This window comes from Micropterus salmoides, unplaced genomic scaffold (assembly GCF_014851395.1).
Source record: "Micropterus salmoides isolate LMB-PRFRI ecotype aquatic unplaced genomic scaffold, ASM1485139v1 Ms_hic_scaffold_4, whole genome shotgun sequence".
NCBI classification, from domain to species: domain Eukaryota; kingdom Metazoa; phylum Chordata; class Actinopteri; order Centrarchiformes; family Centrarchidae; genus Micropterus; species Micropterus salmoides.
Window position 1 is genome coordinate 19767320 of NW_024043372.1, and position 21721 is coordinate 19789040.

A 21721-nucleotide genomic window follows, 5' to 3' on the forward strand; every position below is an offset into this window, starting at 1 on the left:
CACACAGGATGATGGGGGAGGGTGGGGCTGTGCTCTTTCTGAAGTCCACGACCATCTCCACGGTCTTCAGAGCGTTGAGCTCCAGACTGTTCTGGCTGCACCAGGTCACCAGATGGTCGATCTCCCACCTGTAGGCGGACTCATCCCCACCTGAGATGAGCTCAATGAGGGTGGTGTCATCCGCAAACTTCAGGAGCTTGACAGACATATATTCTGACACATACTGTAAAATACTGTACATATTTCCACACTCTTAATTTATATTTTTAGATTTTCTACTTGCCATTTTTTTTATTTTTATTATTATTTCTATTTCTTTGATGCCTTGATTAGCAAAGTAAGCAACTGTAACAACAATTTCACCTCAGGGATCAATAAAGTATTTCTGATTTCTGATAATTAGCTGTGAAATGTGTAAACACACCACTTAAATGTTGGTAAAAGTGTGGCTACTTTAAACTGGCCCACTCCTTAGCTAGCTTGTGAATTACATTATATTTTATTTGTTGATTATATTTTGTAATATTAATCTGAATTAGCAAAGTAACAAGTCACTTAAGTATTCAAATAAATGTAGTGGAGCAAAAAGTAGGTCAACAATATTTGCCTCCAAATTGTAGTGGAGAAGAAGTACAAAGTTGCAGAAAATGAAACCACTTGTCAAGTACTCTTGAGTCACTTTCTACTGCTATTCAGGTAGCTAATTGAAAGCACCTGGGGCTTATGTACAGCAGCCACCAAAATGTATTTTTGTGATGGAAACAACTCAAAGGACTGCCTTAATTTAAGTTGGTAACATAGCCAGCCACTTATAGGCCTACTTGAAGGCTGGCAGTAGTAAGCAGCTAGTGCTACTACTGCTAGTACGTTGACACATAAAGTAGTATTTAATACCTCAAACATTTTCCAGATAACAAAGAAAATGTTGAAGGGATTTTAAGTGTTAGTATGCAATTGACACAAATGACAGTAGAAGTTTATATGACATTAAATGTTTAATTCTCCACCCAATTAAGCAATTTATGATTTGGGTCATACACAGTGGCAGAGTCAGCCTTTTATATCTTCATCAGAAACTCCCCTCACAAAAATGTTTTAAAGGAGTGTCTTCATTGGGTAAATAAACTGAACAACCAGTGTGTCGGCTACTGATTAATCTTTTTGGACAGGCTGGTCATAACGGATATCCTTTACAGCTACCTAGAATGGGTTGTCAAGATCTTTACTTAAGCTTCTTAAGCAGCTCTTTAATATCTGCCTCAATGTCAATGGTGAGGAAATGTCTGCTGTAGCGCTTAAATGGCTCCCCATCAGGACCAACCAGGAACTTCTCAAAGTTCCAGGAGACATCGTTCCTACAGACGGGACTCCAAATGATGAACTTTGGATCAGTCATGAGAGCCATGGCATCATCGCAAGGGGATGAAAGCTTGTCCTTCAGATAGACAAACAAGGGGTGTGCATCCTTTCCATTCACATCCACCTTCTCAAGGAGCTGGAAGTTTGGTTCAAAGCCATTCCCTGGACGGACATACTTAAGAGACTTTAAAATTTCATCATTCTTGCAGTTCTCCTGTTATTAACAAGATAGAAACATGAAATAAATTATAAATGGGCAGTATGCCATAAACCTTGATTAGGCTAAAAGCCATGAGGTTTTGCACTCAAACTCACAAAAAGAGGCAGTACATTTCTTACTGTACTGTACTTAATTTGAAGGTATCTTAAGTATTTCCTTTTATCTATCTTCATGACAGTAGTTACCAGAATTTATGACATTAATAAACAATATTGGTTTTTCTTCTATAGTCTGATGATGCAAGACGCACAGATTTTTAGCTGTTTTGGAGCCAGAGACAGAGTATATTCTAAATATGTAAACAATATCCTCTCATAAAAAAAAAAAAAAAAACAGAGTATGTCAGCCACTTTTAAATTCACATTGCCTAACGTTACCTGATGTCCAAACTGATTGCAGGGCACACCCAGAATAACGAGTCCCTTGGCAGTGTAACGACTGTGAAGCTCGTTCATCTGAGTGTAGTCCCTGGTTGTTGTTCCTCAAAGAGACGCCACATTCTCAATGAGAACAACTTTCCCCTTCAGAGCAGAGAAACTGAAGGTTTCTCCAGACAGCAGCTTAGCTGTCAGGTCGTAAAACCTTTTCACATTCCCAGCCATTCTCACGAATCCCGGAAGAATTATTACACGAAGTTGTAGGGTTAAGAGGAAAAAAAGGGAAGTTTTACCTCAGGCTGTCCAACGTCAACAAGGTTAAGCATGTGAAGTCCAGCCTTCAATTTATTCATGGGGCGGGTCTTATACCAACTCCAACTCGTTAAGGCTCAATTACCATATTTGAAATTTAGTAAACTTTCCCCTTCTTTTTTGGAATATCCATAAGATAATAATATCTTATGGATAAGAAATAACATTTTTTCAGGTAATCCGTTGTTTGTTAATGGTCTACTGTTTCTGATCACTGTACACATTAAAATCCTTGAATTGTTGTGTCTACAATTGTCGACTTTAACTTACATTCAAAATGAGTTAAAAACCTAAAAAAATGGAAATGACGGGGTATCAAAAAAGCTGTCACTTAGCGAACATTTATCAAATGGCCAGGTGCGAATATTGACTGTACATATAGACCCACACTATCAGTAAAACGGAATTATAAAAATATGTTTGCCATGGATATGTTTTGTTTCTAAGCGTTTTACAAGTTTATTTGCAAATAAATTCACCCCTATGGTCGGCATAAATGGTACTTTCCCGGAAGTCCTGTTTAAGGTGTAATCTCTGAGACTGGTGGTTTAAGTTCAGTCAAGGACAATTGCCAACTGAAAACCACCAAACGTTTTCTGAAAATGTTCGCCTGTTACAGGAAATATTCATGTGTTAAGTGTTTAGAAGAAGCTAACTAACGTTCAATAACGGTACCTTTTCTGCCTCTTAACTAAGCTATCATGCCGGACTGGCTCAGTCTGTGTGTGGTCATTAGCCTGTTGTTATGTCTTACAACCGTAGCTGGTTACATTTTGTACTCGGGACTCCTCTCAGACATTATCGTACTAACTGGCTCTGCTCCCATAAAGAAGATTACATTCGCTTACAAATTTAAAAAAGGACCGTACAAACAGTGCGGACAACTTTTTAAGGAGTCTCTCAGTATTGGACCAAAGCTTTCATGTATCGCAGTATTTTATGATGACCCTAAAAAGGTAAACCATTACACAATCATCCACCATCCGCTACACAACACTCTTTAAATGGCAGATTTTTTTACCCGTGTTTCCTGCGCTTGACATTTTAGCTTAAAAATCAGGCAGCTTGTACAATGTAAACCAGTAGTCGCCCACCAGATGGCGATAATGCCATTCTTTTAAAACGAAAGTGCTAGACCTGAATCCATTATTTCTCAGTATATAGTAAACCCTAGATGGTTTAACCAAGTTCCAGTTTAAATGTTTGTTTTTACAATGAATAATCGGTTTAGTGGCATTTCATGTAGTCTTGATATTCTGTCTTTCTAGTTTTGTCACGTTTGGCACTGATTGATTTGATTTACTTTTTTTAGTTTTCCCTTGAGCAAAATCATAACACATCTGTCCAGGGTGTGGTGTGTCTTGTGGATTCAGATGTCATAAAATGTTATCCCAAGTGCATATTGGCGTTGTCCACTGAAGGCCCTGAGATGTAAAGTTAGTCCCAAACCAGGTCAGTCTGTGGGACTCAATCACAGAATAAAGTGATTCAATAGATACAAAATAATTTTGAATCAAATCATTATACTATGGTCACCTACTCAGTGATCACAATACATCAACAAATTGTTTAAAAAAAATACCATGAAATGTAATCTCAGGTTCCTGATCTAATTTTCACACTACATTATTGAAATACATTTCTTTTAGAGTCTGATTTAATTTCACAGTTATAATGAGATCTGTTGAGTCTAACTGCCTGGCTAAGTTCTTTCAAGGTTTTGCAATAACAATCTTGTATGCTAAATCAGCAGTAGCCTTATGGAGATCATTTCAGTCAGCTTCTTCACCTGCTGGTGTGATATGAATGTGTGTTTGGTGTTATGGTTTTGTGATGTGCTGTATGTTGGGGGGGGGGGTGCATAATGCAAATGAACCATTAGGTAGTGTAACTAAACTACAGCTGTGCATAATTGTAGCTTGTCTTTTTTACTTGGGGTTTCCACGACAGCTAGTTATGTAAATCAGACTTATGTTGGCATTGTTGTTGCTCGAGAGGAGCTGAGCTGTGACAGTAGATATATTGCAAGTGTCATTATTAGATTAGATTAGATTGAAAATAATAATGATGAAATGTGTATTTATTTCATATAAATGGCCAATATTTTTCTTAAAGATCAAGGGTCAAAATGGGGAAGCTTATAACACTTATGTGAATGTGAGTGAAGCTCTTGTGGGTTCCTTTGCTGTCACGCCAATGTTGCCAAAAACACAATTAGTGTGTTAGATTTCCCTGTGAGATGTTTTCCTACTTTCCCAAACCGTTCCCTGTGTGAACTCATCCATCCCAAAATCCCAGTGTCTATAAACAGCAGGAGATAATATCTGCTGGGTCTGATTTTCTGATACCTCATCCTGCTCGCTCTCAGAGGTCTCCAAAATCATGTGGTGCTTGTTCCCACAGTTTAAAGTGAGTCCAGCATGAGTTGTTTTCAGATGGGCTCTGCTTAAACAGAACGAGAAGGAATGAGAGTAGCACCTTGAAATGGTTAAGTGGTACAGTTTGATGCATTGTGGAGGGTATGAAGGTTCAGTTAACAAGGGTAGAAAACAAGGGCCTGACAGATTTGATCTTTAGAAACATGATACTGACTGTAGCACACTGCATGTAGCTGGCTGTCATATCCCTAGCAAACTTCTGACCTCGAGCTACATGACATAGAAACATGCACTGCACTGGGAATACAATGTAGAGATAGGACATATGAGATAAGATATATATATATATATATATATATATATATATATATAATAAGATAAAATAATAAAGGACTTTAGTTTGTATATTAGTGCTGAAACTAATTAGAATGAATGGATTAATCAAGGAGATTTCTTTATCATTATACAACACAAGGCTGTACAATAAAAATAAAGTTTGTAGTCCCTTCATGCTGCACATCGAGCACATCACATAATAACATTTGAATTAGAATAGGGAACACACACACACACATATATATATATGTATGTACATATAATCATAGGCCTATACAGTTATTTATACACACAGGAAATAATTCTGCAATGCATTTGTGTCTGCGATAATGTAAACAGCAGCAACATTTTTTTGTTGATTTCCGATTAGTTCATCAATAGAAAATCAGCCGGTAACAAATATTTAATACTCGATAAACCATTTAAGCAATTTATTAAGCTAAAATGCCTATCTGGTTTCAGCTTCTTAAATGGGAAGATTTGCTGATTTTAATCTCATTGTAAACTGAATATCTCTGAGTTTTGGAACGTTAGTCGGTTGAAAAAAAAACATTAGTTAAAGCGATAATATAATGAATGTTTTCATCTTAAATGATTATATAGCGAGATGTTTCTGCATTCCTCATCGATATAAATGGGGAGGACAAAACAGTTTCAACAAAAACTGAACTTTATAACTTTCATCAAGGTAGGGTTTATTGCAGGGCTGTTGCTTGACATGGACATTAGTTTTAGGAAGATGTACTTAAAAGGATATTAAGTGATTGGAATCCAATACGCGTTTTGATAATTTCAGCAAATATTTCCTCTCCGTGTTTTGTGTGCTCTGAAAAAAAATCTGTTTTTCCTTTACAGCCCTGGCACTGTAAAAGGAAAACAAAGAAAGTGGTGTTGACCTTCCACACAACATTGTTCCAGCCAATCAGCAACAGGTGGCGTTAGTGCTCGAGCCAATATTATATAGCTGCAGTACCAGAGGCTGCAGTTTCAGGACCCCTGCAGTCCTGGGACCACAGTTCTTTTTTGCAACAGCGCCATCTGCCTCTCCTCCTCTTCTTCCCCATGTTACATACCTCAACTACTGAGTCAATTATGTTGAGACATCTCTGTCACCATCACTCAATTCTAATATTACAACAATTCTGAAATATGCTCATAGCTACAATTTTCAGAACTAGTTTTCAACAGTATTGACTTAATTGGCACTGTTTAACTCTGCCATAGCCCGATGCATAACAACCTGATGGAATATAACCAGAGTTCAGAGATGACCTCTTCCCAGCTCCGCTTCAAAACCCTTTTGTTATGCTCATCCTTTTTTCCCCAAGCCGGCAATTAGGCCAGCAGTGGGTCCTAGTTCCTCTGCGCAGTCACAGCCAAGTCCTGATCTAAGTTAAAATAATTGGTGTAATGATCTCAGCTCATTAGCATCCGAGCCTCAGGATGCCATTCTGTCCCAGTGTCAGGAGCCCCAGAGAGTGCTCTCAGGATGGGTATTTGGTGTCTAAATACTCAAGACACTGTCCATTGATATTTGTAGTGAGAACGATTTTCAAAAGTGCAGCTGACAGAGGATAAGTGTCAGCATCCTCTGTTCTCGGATTTCTCACTTTTACCTCCTTTAATCACTTCCACTGGAGAAACAAAAGACCTCAACAAAGGCTTAAGTTGGTTCTGAGATGGTTGCCATGGATACAGGGCTGGAGCAGCTCTGTCTGTTCATTCAAACGGCTAACACATATTCTGGGCCCCACTCACCAGACCATTCTCCTCCACCAGCTTCTCTCTCTCAACTCTTCTCAGTTTTCAAAGCCGGAGGGTTCTGACCCAGTGTGCCCACTTCACCTCTACCCTGCAGCTCTCCTCTCCTCCTCTGCGTCCAACTTCGAAAAATGTCATGGGGAGGTAATGGGTGTGGGGAGAGGGGTGGGTCATGTAGTTTTCTGTCAAACTTGATATTCTGAGTAAGCGTTCAGGGTCAGGGTTTGCGGTCTTTGAGACATAGATTGTCTAAATAAAAAAGCTCAGTGACAAGTAGTGGTGAGATGACACATGTGTCTGCCCATCGTCAGGGACCCATGTTTAGGTCACAATATGATGAAAGCTGTGATGCAGGAGGGGCCGGTAAGGAAATGTGTATCAGTCCAAATGTTAGTCTTTGTGGTGAATGATGAAATAGTATAGCATCTCTCTAATACTTGCCCTTTTAGAATGTCATAGTAAAACATTTAACCCTCACTAAATCTGAGAGGAAAATACTTTGTATGCCGGTGAAGATTGTCTGCCTTTTCTTACCCTGTTGCCTTACCAAAGTCAATTCAGTCAATGTGCAGTAGAGACAAAGAGACGTGGTTCCTTCAGTTGAATTTCTGAACTTTTTGCTTCAGATGAGCTGTCAGTGTGTTCAAGAAACATCAAAAGGCAGCACACTTCTGTGTCTTGATGAGTGCAGAGAAGCAAAACAAAGATTGTGGACAGAGGCTTGTGCTTGTGGCAGTGGTTCTTTGTTCTGGACTCCCTACATGGGCGCCCTGTGATGATTAATAAATCCGCTTGGCTCAGACTTCTCACTGTGAGCCCCCAAAACATCCAAATAGTAAAAAATATCCTCATGTGTATAATTCCCCAAACAATAAGTAACAGTTAAGCAATTAACTGGATACTAAAAATCAGTATCTTTTGTATTTAACAAAGTGACATGTTATCTTTAGTTTGGCCAGCTCCACTTAAAACCAAACTCTTGTTTTGACTGTTGTGACAGCCACTGTGATTTGGAGTGGTGAGTAGATGTTAGATTAGTTAGATTTAGGGATTGTGGACATTTGGCGGAGATCATCTATTTTTCTATGAGGCTTTATTAAATCTGCACGTCATAAACTCCACTGAGCATCCAAAGCATTATGGTAGCAGCCTCACCAGACAAACAAGGCGTGGTTTACCTTTCGTCACTAAAATATTGAGTGTATCATTTGTACAACCAGGAGTTGTATGTATGTATGTTTGTTGCTTCATGCTTGACAACAATGCCAACACATGGGAGGAAGGTAAGCATTCTTGTGTTTTTACAGAGCTGCTTCTCTTCATGCATTGAAAGCGAAATGGCGAAAGAAAACCGTGCACGTAACAAAAGCTTGGAAACTGGTCTTAAGTCAGACTGAATGCAATGTTTATTTCCCCACAACTTGACTCAAACTTAAGATTCTCTACCTGGGAATAGAGCTGGAAACTCACACTAAAAATCACAAAATCTAGCCTGTAGACTATTTCCCTTATTACAAAGATGAGTAATGTACAATCCTGTTCCCCAAATCCTGATGTAGGGCTGCAACTAACAATTTTTATCATTATTGGTTAAAATGTAAACCATTTTCACAAATGTTAGAAAGTTGTGAATAATGTCCTCACATTTTCCAAGAGTCCTAAATGTCCAACCAAGAGTCCAAAACCCAAATATTCACTTTACAATCATATAAAACAGGAAATCGTCACATTGAAGATCTGGAAACAAAGAATTTATGGCATTTGTTGATTAAAAATAGCTCAAACAATGAATCAGTTATCAAAAATATTGCTGATAAATGTTGTTGATCGACTAATTGATCAATCGGTTCATTGTTGGAGCTCTACCTTGAAGCTGAAGATATATCTGTAATATGATCACAAGGTCTGGTAAAGGTATTGATGGCACTATATAATCAGATTCAGAGCTGATTATCAGAATTCATCCCAAATAATTCAAATTCACAAAATGACTATCAGTCTGTTAGCCAAGATTTAAGATGATTTGAAACATAATAATACTGAAAAACAAATCTTAAGGCAGAAATGTATGCAGATTTCTCACTCCTTGCAGTATTTCTGTGTGTGTGTTTAAAACTTTGAACGCGTGGTGGTGTGAAAAATGACTATGGTCTGCAGTGCACAGTGAACAACGCACTTCTGCTCAGGACTGGCCTTAAGTGTTAGAGGAATAGAGGAGAAAATAGGCGTTCTCCGACTGTGACGGCCCCTGTGTGATCCAGTGAGGCCACTCTGTGGTAGTGATACCTCGCTGTTGTTAACCATCTTTGTTCTGTTGAAGTGACTGCTGATCGGGTGCACCTGGGACCTGTGAGCCAGTGGAGATAAAGCTCCACTTGGTGAAACTGCTTTCTCTTCTCCCTTCTCTGCAATCCAGACGTCAGCCATGGCCTGATCACCTTGACTGCCACATCTTGCTTTGGGTTTATTTACGTTACAGAGACACACCTCGCACATTTAAATAGTTAAGTTTAGATCACTCTTTTGTTAAATAAATCACTTTTTGATAATTTATGCTGCCTCATTACCTCTTTTGTCATGGCCCTTGAGCCAGGTTGTGACACCGACCCACTGGCAGTGCTTGGTGCGTAGCATTGATAGGTTTATGAACAAATTGAACCATTCCAGCTTATTTATTGCATGAGAAAGTGTTGGATATCCCAGGAGTGTTAATTTGTAAAGATTATCTCCCTTTTCTTATTTTTTAATGGGCACCAGGGTGCCTAGAATGGAGGAAAGTGCCATAATTGCTCTGCTGCCAAATTTCTCCAATTAGAGCTCTAATTGATGAGCATATTTTCTTCTTAAATTTGGCACCTGGCTGACATTGGAAAAGATATCATTATTTTTTTTTTGTGAACATCCCATTATTTTTTAACAAAGTTTTTTCCTTACATCGAACCCTAGTGTTGAGTATGAGTCACCAGTCCTCAGAGAGACAGATACTTGAGATACTACAGAAATGTAATGGAAATGACAGCATTTCAGAGTTGTACCTCTTTTTTCAGGGAGGTTGACTGGCATGAGCACAGATGATGTTCATTGTGGTGTTTTCCTGCAAAAAAGAAACACTAGCAAACATTAGGAATTGTTGATAGCACTTTTAGCTTGAGATCATTAATCTGTTATTGCTGCTATTGTCATATTAGAGGCTCTGTATAATTATGACATTTAGAATCACTATAATGAGGAAAAAGGGAATGATCAAATGCTGGTAAGACTACAGAGTGTGACCATCTTTCCTGTATGTATGCCTGTTCTATCTGGTCTATCTCAATTATCTGACTGTCTATCTTGTTTGTATGTTCAATCTTTATTTATTTGTTCATTTGATCCTTGTTTCTAGGTGCCGGGACCACAGTGCCGCTATGCTGTCGGCAGTATTCTTAGTGAGGGAGAAAACAAAGCCGATGAGGGGCTTCTAAAGAGCTTTGAGACATCGGGCTTTAATGTCTTTTCCTTTCCCGAAGTCACACATGTGGTCACTACCTCGTTCCCCCACAGGACGTTCTTCTCTGTCCTTTTGGGAATAAGAAGAGTCTACCCACGGCTAGAGCACTACATCAAGGTATTATGGATTCTTTTCTCACAATCACTTGAATTTTACATATAATCTACAAGGCAATTATTTGTTTATTCAAATTACAAGAAAATGCCCCCATTCAGGAAAATATGATGTGGTGAGACTAATTGTAAGCAAAAAATAGGAAATAAAGTATACTTATACATAAACACACAACTATTACCCATGCATGGACAGATGTGCTCTATGCATCTGTGTGTACAAGCCCAGGTGTGGATGTGATAAGTGTCTTAATTCCTTTGTAATCTAAATGTACAGCCAAAGCCCAACGCATACTGGTCCCATGAGCCACAGTGTTCTCACAATGTCTTGGCAGCGCATTGAGTAGTGACATTGACATAGTGTTTCTATTTTGATTCACATCATCACCATCTACAAAATATTTCACATTTTGAAAAAATTGTGTCTGAATGACATTTTATATTGAAAATTTTACAAGGTGCAAAAAATAACCATTAAAATAAAAAATTAAATATGCAATGTGAAATGTGTGTGTGATAGAATGAATCACTGCTAACTCTAAAGGGGGCTTATGTTAAGCCAAGTGTTAGCAAGTAAATGATCAATATCTCACCCCACGATCGTCACATGCACGTCTGACTCATACATTTTTAGGCAGCACAAAGTTAAAATATGTTTTGTGAAAAGCCGAGCGTGTCAGATCTTTTCTTCACACTTCCTTGCACCTTCTTTGCGGCATCCCCTGGAGGGTTGGGAGGTGTGTGTGTTAGGTGGTGAAGCACGAAGAGATTTATGGTTGGAAAGAAGAAGGAGACATGGAGTAAACTTGGAAGACAAAGGAGGAGAAAGAGGGAGAACAATTCAAGACCCTTTTAGCACTTTATGATGAATGACCTCACAGAGTGGCGCTTGAGGGATGCTGGGAAAGTGAGTCATTGTGATGAGCAGAGAGTTTTGTGGATATGGTTTAATTATGCAGTGCGCTCAAAACAGGTGGCAACACCACAGGTTGTCTCAATCACTCTGCCTCTGCTGGAGGAATGTGTTTGGGTGTCCTGTCTGGCTGGCTCTACCATCTGCTTGGACACGGTTTAACTCTGGCTCCGCTCCAGTGTCACTTAGCCTGTCTGAGAGGTCAGCTTACACAGTCACCGGACTGGACATCAGTCTCTCTCACCAGCAATATTAAACATTTGATTCAATACCTTCTACGTATGGTTTACTGTGTTGTCTCAACACTTGCTGGCTGTAGCAGTTACATAGCTCCATGTAAACTTGTTGAAACAGATAAAAGAATAATATCTGCTAGGGTTTGAGGGTCTTTGACACACTGGCGACTTTCTGTACTTACATAGATACATAGATTAAAAGTATATAGGATTTCTCCAAATGTACTCAGTTACCTGTTCATTAGGTACTTTCATGAACATCAAAATGATTATGCTTGTTGAACTGTTTAAGAGAGATGTTGATTCAACTTCATGGACATTTTGGATGCTGTAGTTTCTAATGTTTAGAAACTGAAATGTTTAGAAACTTAAATGTGTTAATTGCAGTAACCACTTTTGGTTCTGGCTATAATGTCTCATGTGGGTGGCATTTAGTCCTTACCCCTCCAGCTATTATTAATATGCAACAACTGAAATGAATCCTAGACCTAAACTCTCTGTACATATTTCTCTGTTCTGGAAGAAGGCAGGCGTATAAGGCAGAATATATATTAAAAGTATATACAAGTCATCTGTCTGTCTGTTTGTCTGTAGGATGCCTCAAAAATGTGAATTTATTTTTATGTAATTTAGTGGATCGATAGGCCTTGGACCAAGAAAAGAAAAGGATTTAGTTCTGGATCTGGGATGTCTGCCACTAGACAAAATACAAGGTTGGACACTTGTTCAGTGCAGGTGGAGTTGGCAGCTGTTAACTTTTTCTTTTCTGATTCTACAGTACATTTGCAATGTGGTATTTTGTTATTAAGAGAGCAGTGTAGTTATTTAAATGCTGCTGTTCGATCCTGAACGTTCAGCAGGGATAAAGTTATCCCAGTGACAACCAAAATATATTGTAATGGAATTTTCTAGCCTTGAAACTGACTAAACTGATTGTTCATTTTGAAATTGTTAATGCATTTTAAACAGCCACATTATCCTCATCTCATGCTCACTTATATCTTTTTCAAGCAGCACAAACAGAAAACTAAGCAACACTAGTTCTGAAATTAAAGTAAAAATGCAACCGGAAAAGGTAAAATTTTCTAAAGAAATTTGCCCGAAGGGGAAAATTGTCAAATCATTTGAACCAGTTAAAATGTCCTAACATCTTGAGTTTTGGAAATGTCTTAACCTTAAAAGCAGTTGAAGGAGTTGTCAGCTGAAGCGGGAAAGGGATTTGAAACGTCAGTTGAAGGTAGTTTGAAGAAGTGTCAGTGGAAGTTAAAATGTAAGGATGAAAATGAGTTTAAGCGTTGGTTAATGTTGAAGGACCGAGAGGAGCTCAGAAAGGAGGTTTCATTTGGATTTTATGTGTCTTTGAAACTGCTGAAGTCGTTTTAGGCATTTGTGCTGAAAGCAGTTTAAGTTAAAATTAAATTGCTGAAAGGAGTTTCTGAAGCATCAGTTGAAGAGAAGGACCTTAAATGATTTTAACTATGTTTTAAATCTGTTTTACATACCCTGTAAACATAATAAAGTAATTATGAAACACTACAACATTACACTTCATTATAATAGTTTATTAGTGCATAAAATTCCACATTTAAACTAAAATGTAGCTCACATTTAACAGAAGCTGCGTAACAAACAGTTCTAAATGGGTTTCTTTTACTGAATAAAGGATGCTGTTGATGGCTGACACTTCGAATATCCCAAGTGGTGAGACCTTTTCAAACAAGCTCATCAGCATTTAGCATGCCTGGCTTGTCATGGCAGAATGATTTCTGTCTGTCAGACACTTTGAGTCGTTGCCCCATGGTCGGGTCTGATATTTGCCTAGTCAGTCCATCGATCGGCCCCAGTGTTTTTCTTCAGTGCTTGGCTTTTTAGTGGTGGGCTACCTCACAGACGCCTTGGCATCTTGAGATTTGATTCGAGCACAGTGGCCAGGCCTTCAGACTGGATTGGGGACTGGGGTTGGAGGATAATTTTGCTGACATTCACAGGGATCTAAAGGTTTGTGAAAGGCAGACGATGGAACATTTGTTCGCTTGAGGGCACTTAAGTTTCTTGCCAGCACAGAGGTTCTGGGATGAATATAAAGCAAGCTTTTCTTTGTTCCTTAGAAATGGCCTTTTTTTAGCAACTTACACACATGGTAAAGTGATCATAAAGTCTTCCACAGCTCGATAGAGAATGAAGCCTCATTTTGGGGCATAAGGTGCTTCCTCTCACAATTCTAGTGTTAGTCAACGTGGGCGAGAGTGACGCAAAGCAGTGCGCAGATGCTAGTCCTCAGGGCCTGTTAAACATGCAGACTTTTAGCTAACGGTGATGTACATTCTAAAAGGTCAGAAAAGGTCATGGGATTTATATGCTGGTACAAAGTAAGGGAGGCAGTGTCATATGCTGGAAGATTTAGAAGGGAAGCCTGGTGCAATTTTAGTTGTGGGGGTTTTGAGATATTCTTATCAAGAAGAAAGAGGACCTTTGCCTTCAAACACAAGTAATTCGTATTGGTAGGGTTAGGCTTCATATGGGAATTCAAAACCCCTTATGACACTTTCAGTGCAGAAATTGTTTAGTTGTAAGTATTCAGAATTTGTTCATATTTTTTTCTGTTTCAATTGTAACTCATGACACTAATGAGGTGCGGAGATAAGCCATGTGGTTAGGATGATTAATTAGCAAACTGTCAACTTTTATAAAGTCTTACATTTCCATCTAAAAAAATTATACTCTTCCATGACCTTCTGTCAGACAGAGACTTTTGAAAATGTCCAGCCTGTATATTTCTGTCTCATTTCCACTCAGTCAGTAACCTTTTTGTCGCTGCAGCATCTTTCTTTAATTGACCACCATTTTCTGTATTTGAACCCATGCCCAACTTTTGCACATATTTGAAGCTTGATGAATAGCTGTTTTCACTCAATAGGCCCAGTTTTGTCACATTAGATAAAATCCAATTAGTTCTTATATAAATATGGTTCTGAATATTGAATTAAATTTCTGTCACTTTTTTAAGACGGCACGCTTATGTTTGGCTCATGGTCAGTGAAGTTTTGAAAACTGAAAATATCATGAAAAATTCATCTCCCAAGAGTAAGTACTGTGGTTACAAGTAGTACTAGATGGGTATTATGCCTGTGTTATTGCTGAAGCTCTATCTCCAAATCACACTTGTGCTGTTTTCCTTTTTTATCCCCGCAGTCTATCGATCATTTCTATCCCAGTTATCCTTTCTAATCCTTTGTTCTAGGTTCCTTCAGATGTCTTGTAATCACAGACAACACTGCACTGTTTGGTGGAGTATTAAAAATGAAATTAACAGCTTAATTACTTGTTTTGCAATAAAAATGGGGGTTAAACACTTAGGATTTTAATACATTTGCTATGTTTAAGACAGGTGTAATTTATTGTGATTATGAGAAAAAAAAGTTTTAATAAAATGTAATGAAATCAGTGTCTTTGGTATGTTATTTTATTTTAAAATAATGAATTATATTAATGTACAAACTCATTAGACCTCATTTATCAAGTGTGTTGCATCACGATCCTGCAAGCCAACTCTTCCCACAGGAGGTTCTGTGGAGTTTGCCTGTCAAGTGTTCAAACATGACTTTCATCCTTCAGCAGCTGGGAATCTACTGTTGGTGTTAAATGCCACATCTGCATATGATTGATCTGATTTAAACTTTATCCTCTGTTGCACTGTCGCTCTGAATCAAGATCAGGCAGCAGTAGGGTGTGATTACAATGTAAGAAGGGTAGTTATTTTTAGATATGGGACAAACTGTTTTGTGCCGGTGGCCATCTTATCAATCACTTATGAGATCGAGCAAATGCTTAAAAGATGTATGCTGTCTGCTTTTCTGTGATTGGTCTGTGATTGTGTATTGCTAAATTTGCTCCCTGGTCTGTTTTGTAGTTTGCAATGCAGATACAGTAAAGATGTGTCAAAATCAATGACAGGTGTAGCCCTGTAAATAACAACTAATGTGTCTGTAGTCTTTTAACTCCCTTAAAATGAGATACAGAACACTTAAAGCACCTATAGAACTGTCTTATTAGCTGCTGGCTGCTGTAGGATTAAAATAACCCAAATACCTTAGGAATCACACCAGGAAAATGTTGAAATGTTTAGAAATGTATGGTAAACTGGCTGGGATAAAAATAGAAATGTATTTCTTGCATTAAAAAACAACCTGGACATACTTCAAACCTGCCGCTGACATATTTGCAATTAGTTTATCTAAACAAAGTTCAAAAGTCTTACACAAACTGTAGACATTTTAGCTCTGTTAGGACTACGTATTGCATTCATAAAACTGTTTTCAATACCTCGTCAGTTTGTATATCTTTGATGCGTTTGTGTCATATAGAAGAAAAGAACATGCACACACATTTTCTTTTGTCGGCTGAAATACTCCAACAATTTGGTCGTGTCTTTTATTGAGATAGACATGCAAATTAAATGAATTTGCTTCAGCATTCTCTTGAGGGATTTTCTGAAAACCAATCCAAGAGGCAATTTTGAACCATTCAAGTATGAGTCCAGCTTCAGGGTGGGGGCACCTAACTAAGGTGCAGAGGTTTGGGACCTCAGTGAGCGAACTAAAGGAAATGGGAAAGATAAAAAAAAGAGGCTTAAGACTTAACTGCTTTAGTCAGCTCAGTGACTTTCAAACAGCCCTTGTTCATTTGTCAGGGCTGAATAAGTCTTTGTAAAGAGTGTTGTTGCTTGAGTGACACCTGGATTGTTCGTACTGGCAGCAACTACTGTCACTCATTATGCCCTCAGCCCCTTTGAGCCCTCAGGGCTTTGAAATGAAATGTAGACTGTTGGTTCCATCGTCCCCTCCTTTATGTCAACCAATAGAACTTTTACTACATGTCTGAAAAGACTAGTACTATTGAGGAAACACTACTGTAGTTCTGCAAAACAGAAAAGAGAAGATATACAGGATTTATCTAAGGGGTTTTAATGGTTTGTTTAGAGAAGTAAAGGGAAAGTAAATTACTAGGGAGAGGAGGGTCGTACGCCTCTGATAGAGTGGTATCCTCCATAATCTTACAGATTACTGTCATTAACACAGGCTTCAGAAAACGATCAAATGTTGCTGTCACTGAAATTACATGTTCTGTGTTGACATTGAGTGCTAGTGTTGGCTTTGCAGTGCCTCTTGATGCACACATTTAAGTGGTAGTAGTAGTAACAGAAGAACCTAAGAAAAGGGTTGACAGATTGTCGACAAACTTTAAACCAAAGGTCACTGTTTCAGTTTTTTTGACTTCTGAAAGTGGAACTCCACTGATTTTACACTTCGAAGTCTGTTTACATGTCTTGGAAAGTACTGCTGCATATGTGAATAAAACATTGTATAAAGGATTTTGTGGCTCCAGAAAGAGCTGTGCGAAATCTGATAGATTTACATCCACACCTGAATTTTTGACCAAACTGTCGTTGGTCATTGTATTGTGGGTAATGTGGGTTAAGATAAGGAAGAACAATGCATGGAATTAAAAAGACGATGAGTCCACTATTGTGAGTGCAATTTTGTTCAGTGGCCTACTCTTTTAATACCAGTGTGGAACTTAAAATTTTGGTAATAGTTCAATTCTGTTTTCCAATTTCAGTTCAGAAAAGCTGCAATGTCCTTTGGGATAAGATAGAAGGCTTGGTCTTATAGTCATGTTATCTGTAGGAGAGACAGTCTCTGTGCCCTGCAGCCACTAAAGGACTGCTGTTGTTATCAACCATGAGGTGAATATTACCTTTGAAGTCATTTTAACTTACTGTAGCCTAACTTGGTAGTGTCCCTGCAGCATTTGGAACCAATCTTGGTTTTCAATTCTGAAAAGTGAGTGAATACTCAAGCTTTGATGGATGTTATTTTTCTGTTCTATTTGCTACATTTCTTCATCTGTATTGTATACTGTATTGTAATATTATCTAAGACAAATATGGTGCATATATGTCTTTATTTATTGATCCATGTTGACTGCAGTCTGAACACAAACATGATTCTACACTCTTTTCTATTAGCACACGTTCCACAGAATCAGTACCATCACTGAATGTCCTACAAGATATGAAGCTTCACAGGCAACAACAGTAGAAATAGCATTGTTTATTCACACACACACAAAGTTGTAAATATTGCAACATTTTGTGTCCTCTGCCTTGTGTGTACAACAAAAGCCTCACACCTTTTGAACTTATAACTCATATTTTCTAGATGTGTATTTTATTGTTTTTTTGTGTCATCTGTGACAAGCCTTGAATTTAGTTGTGAACATGTTTGAGAGCTGACACAGTGCAGTTATCTTAAAGGAAAAACTCTCATTCATTTGATACTGGTAGTCTGGCTGTCTTACATACAGTATACTTGTCTTGTGGATCTCCAGAGGCCAAGATTTTCTGCCTTTTAAGTAAAACAAACTGGCTCAACCTCCAGCAGCAGTATTAGATGAGTTTTGTAAAGAAAAAGAAAAAGATTTCTTCCACTTTCCAAATGCAAAAGTCATGTTATATATATATGTATGATAATCTGCATTGTGATAATTAGAGACAAATATAAAAATAATACTTAAAGGTGCCCTGACAAGATGAAGGCAAATCTGACACACTTAACAACAACAACATTAGCTGACATTATTCTGCTAACTCGTAGAAATTAATTGGCTGTTGTTGTAGGACAGGTGTTCCCACATTATTATCCTTCCTTTATTATCAATAATAATTATTAGAATTTACATTGATTTTCAAATGTAACTTCTACCTTTACCCTCTACTTTTTTTAGCTCTTGGTTGGAATTATCAAGCTTATGGTGTTGCGTATACATCTTTCAAATCAATTGGTGCAGAGTTACCATTAGTGGTGTGTGTGTCTTGTTGTCAAATCTGTGATTTATTACTTTTTTGATTTAAGTTGGGGGTTATGTGTCAATTTTATTTACAAAGCCCAATATGACAAATATGAAAATTTGCCAAATCGGTACAGCATACAACTCCCTCTGTCCTTAGACCCTTGATTCGGATAAGGACTTTGGATCAGACTCCCCTCAAATAACTATTTGTGTTATGTTTTGTTATGCTGATGGTTTAATAGGAATAGCTTGGGTGGTGGGTTTACAGTTGCTGTTTGTGTTGCTCACCAGGAAACGGTAAATTTCACTTAATATATATAAAAACCTTTTGCAGATTAGTCCAGCATAATGGTTTGAAGCACTTATCTGACTCTTTGTTCCATCAGCTGTCCTCTTCACTGCTGAAAGTGGTGTTCTGTCCCCTCTGCCTTTCTCCTCAGGAGCCATTGTCGAGGCAGAGGTTGTTGTTTATATCTGTCTCAGTACTCAGACTGATCATTTGTTGGCTGTTTTCCCCTAAAAAAAAATCAGTTTTCCCCTTCTATCTCCTGTGGGCAGCAGATATTCACTTTTCTCCATCAATTTTTCACTGTCTTTGTTTCATCTAGGCTGACTCTTTCTCTCTGAGGTACAGGAAGTGCAGTCCCCCCTGGGTTATTAACTGTCACTCTGAAACTTGGCTTCTTTTAGACGCAGTCAAATGCTGGATTTATTCCCTTAGATATCTTCGTAACATATTATTCTCACCACATGCATGAACTCTATAGCAGATAACTCAACGTTGGCTGGTAAAAACCTCACCCAAGAATTAGGATTATTGGTAATTATGGGGTTTGATTTGGTTCTTAAAATGTATTTTAAACAACATAAAATATATTTTAAACATCATTTTCTCAAAGTTTGATATTATCTCAACAGAAGTTCCAATGAGATGAGACTTAACTATTTCCTTCATTACATTGACGTTACTTTGTGATTCTACATGAGCTGCGTTTCTTCCACCCGCTCAGGCTGATACATGGCTCTTCATTCCTCCCTGTGTTAACTGCTGCACACCGTGATTAGCCTAGTTAGCATGGCAGCTAAGGTGTTTTTGCCAATATCTGTAGAAGTGCAAGGTTCAGTGGCAACCTAGGCATGTTTTCTGTTTGACAGACTGTTGCATGTCTGCTGCTATGGAGGAGAGGGGATGTGGACACTTGCAGTTTGGCTTTGCACTGTTTCATTCCTTTGTAAGTTGCATATCTTTTGGTTTTAGACTGTCAGACAAAACAAGAAAGTATTGGGCAAGTGTTTTATACTGTTTTCTGACGTTTAATAGAGTAAATTATTAATTTGATTAATAATAGGAAAGTAAATTGATAATAAAGATAGCCTAGTTGCAGGCCTAACTGATTAACAACACCTTTATTACACACGGGCTGACATTCTGTTGATTTGCCTGATTGATGGTAATTCTGCATCTAAAGCGGGCATTCCCAAAGTGTGGTGCATGCACGCATCTCGTGGGTTGCTTGAGGTGCCTCTAGGGGTGCGCGAGAAGGGGGTGTGTTACCTAAAAGTTAAGTCTGAGGAATATGGTGAGCATTTGTGGGGATTCCTAAACTGAGCCATGTAAAGGGAGGGAGAGTTAAAAGTGGATGTGATTCATCTAGAGCCACCTGGGAAAAGCATGCCTTCTTTCTTTGTGTGTTGGGGAGTAATGGCTCTGATGCAGAACCACCTCTGGTAGCTTGTCCGTACGGTATAGGCTTCATTTATGTCAGGCATGACTTTGTTTTTCCGGCTTCTACAGTACCAGCTATTTCCTTGTTGAAATAATTTCTCTGGTGCCCAAATGTATTCACAATATTTGCCTCATTGTGCGCTGGTAAAAATATGTCTTCTCTGAGGTAAAGAGCTCTTTGGTGCTGTCTTCTCCACCAACACTTCCAGCTCCATACTGGAGAAAAAACGACTCATCTTTTTTTTGAAATTGCTGCTCGTAAGGGAAATTGCAGTAAAACAGATTAGGAAAATGTACACCTAGTAACATTTTGTGACAGCAAGATACATAATGTATCACTTTAAAATTATATTCCTAAGAGGAAAAAAAATGGAAAATTAAATAAATGAACAAAAAGCAATAATGGGAAAAAAATCCATATTTATATATATGTATATATATATATATATACGCTCTTCCAATTAATAGTAGAGGCTCATAATGTCTATTTTATTTAATCCAGTTTGTAGAAAATTCATTTATCACATAAAAACATGCAAGTATTTAATGTGACATTTTGTCACATCAGAAAGTATTGTAGTGTTGATGTTTCTTGACATGACACAATTATGGTATTTAAGATATGAAATAAATAATTTAATTTCATTGTACTCATTATCACAACAGTTAGGTAAAAAATATATTACTAAAGTTACTTAAAATTACAAAGATTGCTGAGATATATTGATTATTTTCTTGATGACAGACTCGATGGCTCTGCTTATTCAGCTTTCAAAAACATGTTCTCCTACTAGTGTCTGCTCTGCTGCTCTCACGCTGTCTCCTCTGCTGCTCTGGTTGCCTCTCCACTGCACTGTTTCCTCTCCTCTCCTGTCCAACAACAGTGAACAAATGAATTGTCAAATAACCAACATTAATGTTACATTAACTAGACAAGATATGTCAAAGATGCCATAAGTGTTTGAGGACATTAGAAAGCCAAGCACCACCATCACAAATGAGTCCTCAGGACTCACAGGTCTCCATTAAAATGTGTTTTTAGACAAATTGTAGTGATGTTTAGGGATAGAGATTGTTAGGATTTTATCAGTGCTACTACTCCTATTGGTTTGGTTCTTTATCAGAACTCTATAAAACTTAAAGTGCTTTTAAAATATATAATTTAAAATAAGAATACATTTAGAACAGGATTAGAATTGAATATTTTAACTATAACTAAATATTGTTTCTAGAGCAGCAACAGTCGTGTTTACAACAGCAAACTCACTATATACTCTATATATACTATGTGCTTTGTACAGGTTTACATGCTTGTTGAACAGGTGAATTGATTAAGTTTTGGCTTTTTACTCAAGAAGGTTTTATTGCACTTAATTACGGTAATGAGCGTAGTTTTTGTCATCTCGAGTAATCTTGGATTTATCTTCGCTTCCCCTTTTCACTTTCATTTCCTAAACACGTTTTAAAAACTGTAAAACAGAGATAAGCGATTTCCACTTATAAGAAAACATTGAATAGATTTTAGACTGTACTCCCGCAACAATTCGCCAATTTCCACCACTGGCTACATTACAACATGTGAAGGAGACTGTGTTAACGTGGTGCTCTGTGAAAGAGACTTGGAGGACTTGGGGATTCCACGGTGATG

At 38.0% G+C, this 21721-nt stretch overlaps 2 protein-coding genes across 2 annotated transcripts in view; one reads left to right on the top strand and one right to left on the bottom strand.

Annotated features, from left to right (window-relative positions):
* Positions 1–980: 980 nt before the first annotated feature.
* On the bottom strand, positions 981–2284 carry gpx1a (glutathione peroxidase 1a). The gene is made up of 2 exons (XM_038697220.1): positions 1957–2284; positions 981–1573 (listed from the first exon to the last, which is right to left on the bottom strand). Exons 1-2 carry the CDS (start codon positions 2179–2181, stop codon positions 1223–1225), a joined length of 576 nt encoding a protein of 191 aa, XP_038553148.1. The 5' UTR covers positions 2182–2284; the 3' UTR covers positions 981–1222.
* A 504-nt stretch (positions 2285–2788) lies between these two features.
* LOC119886458 (testis-expressed protein 264 homolog) overlaps positions 2789–21721 on the top strand; it is a 36804-nt gene continuing 17871 nt past the window's right edge. The window contains exons 1-2 of the mRNA XM_038697219.1: positions 2789–3224; positions 10129–10350. Of these exons, the coding sequence (XP_038553147.1) occupies positions 2970–3224; positions 10129–10350 (477 nt within the window). The 5' untranslated portion in view covers positions 2789–2969. The remainder of the gene's footprint in view (positions 3225–10128; positions 10351–21721) is intronic.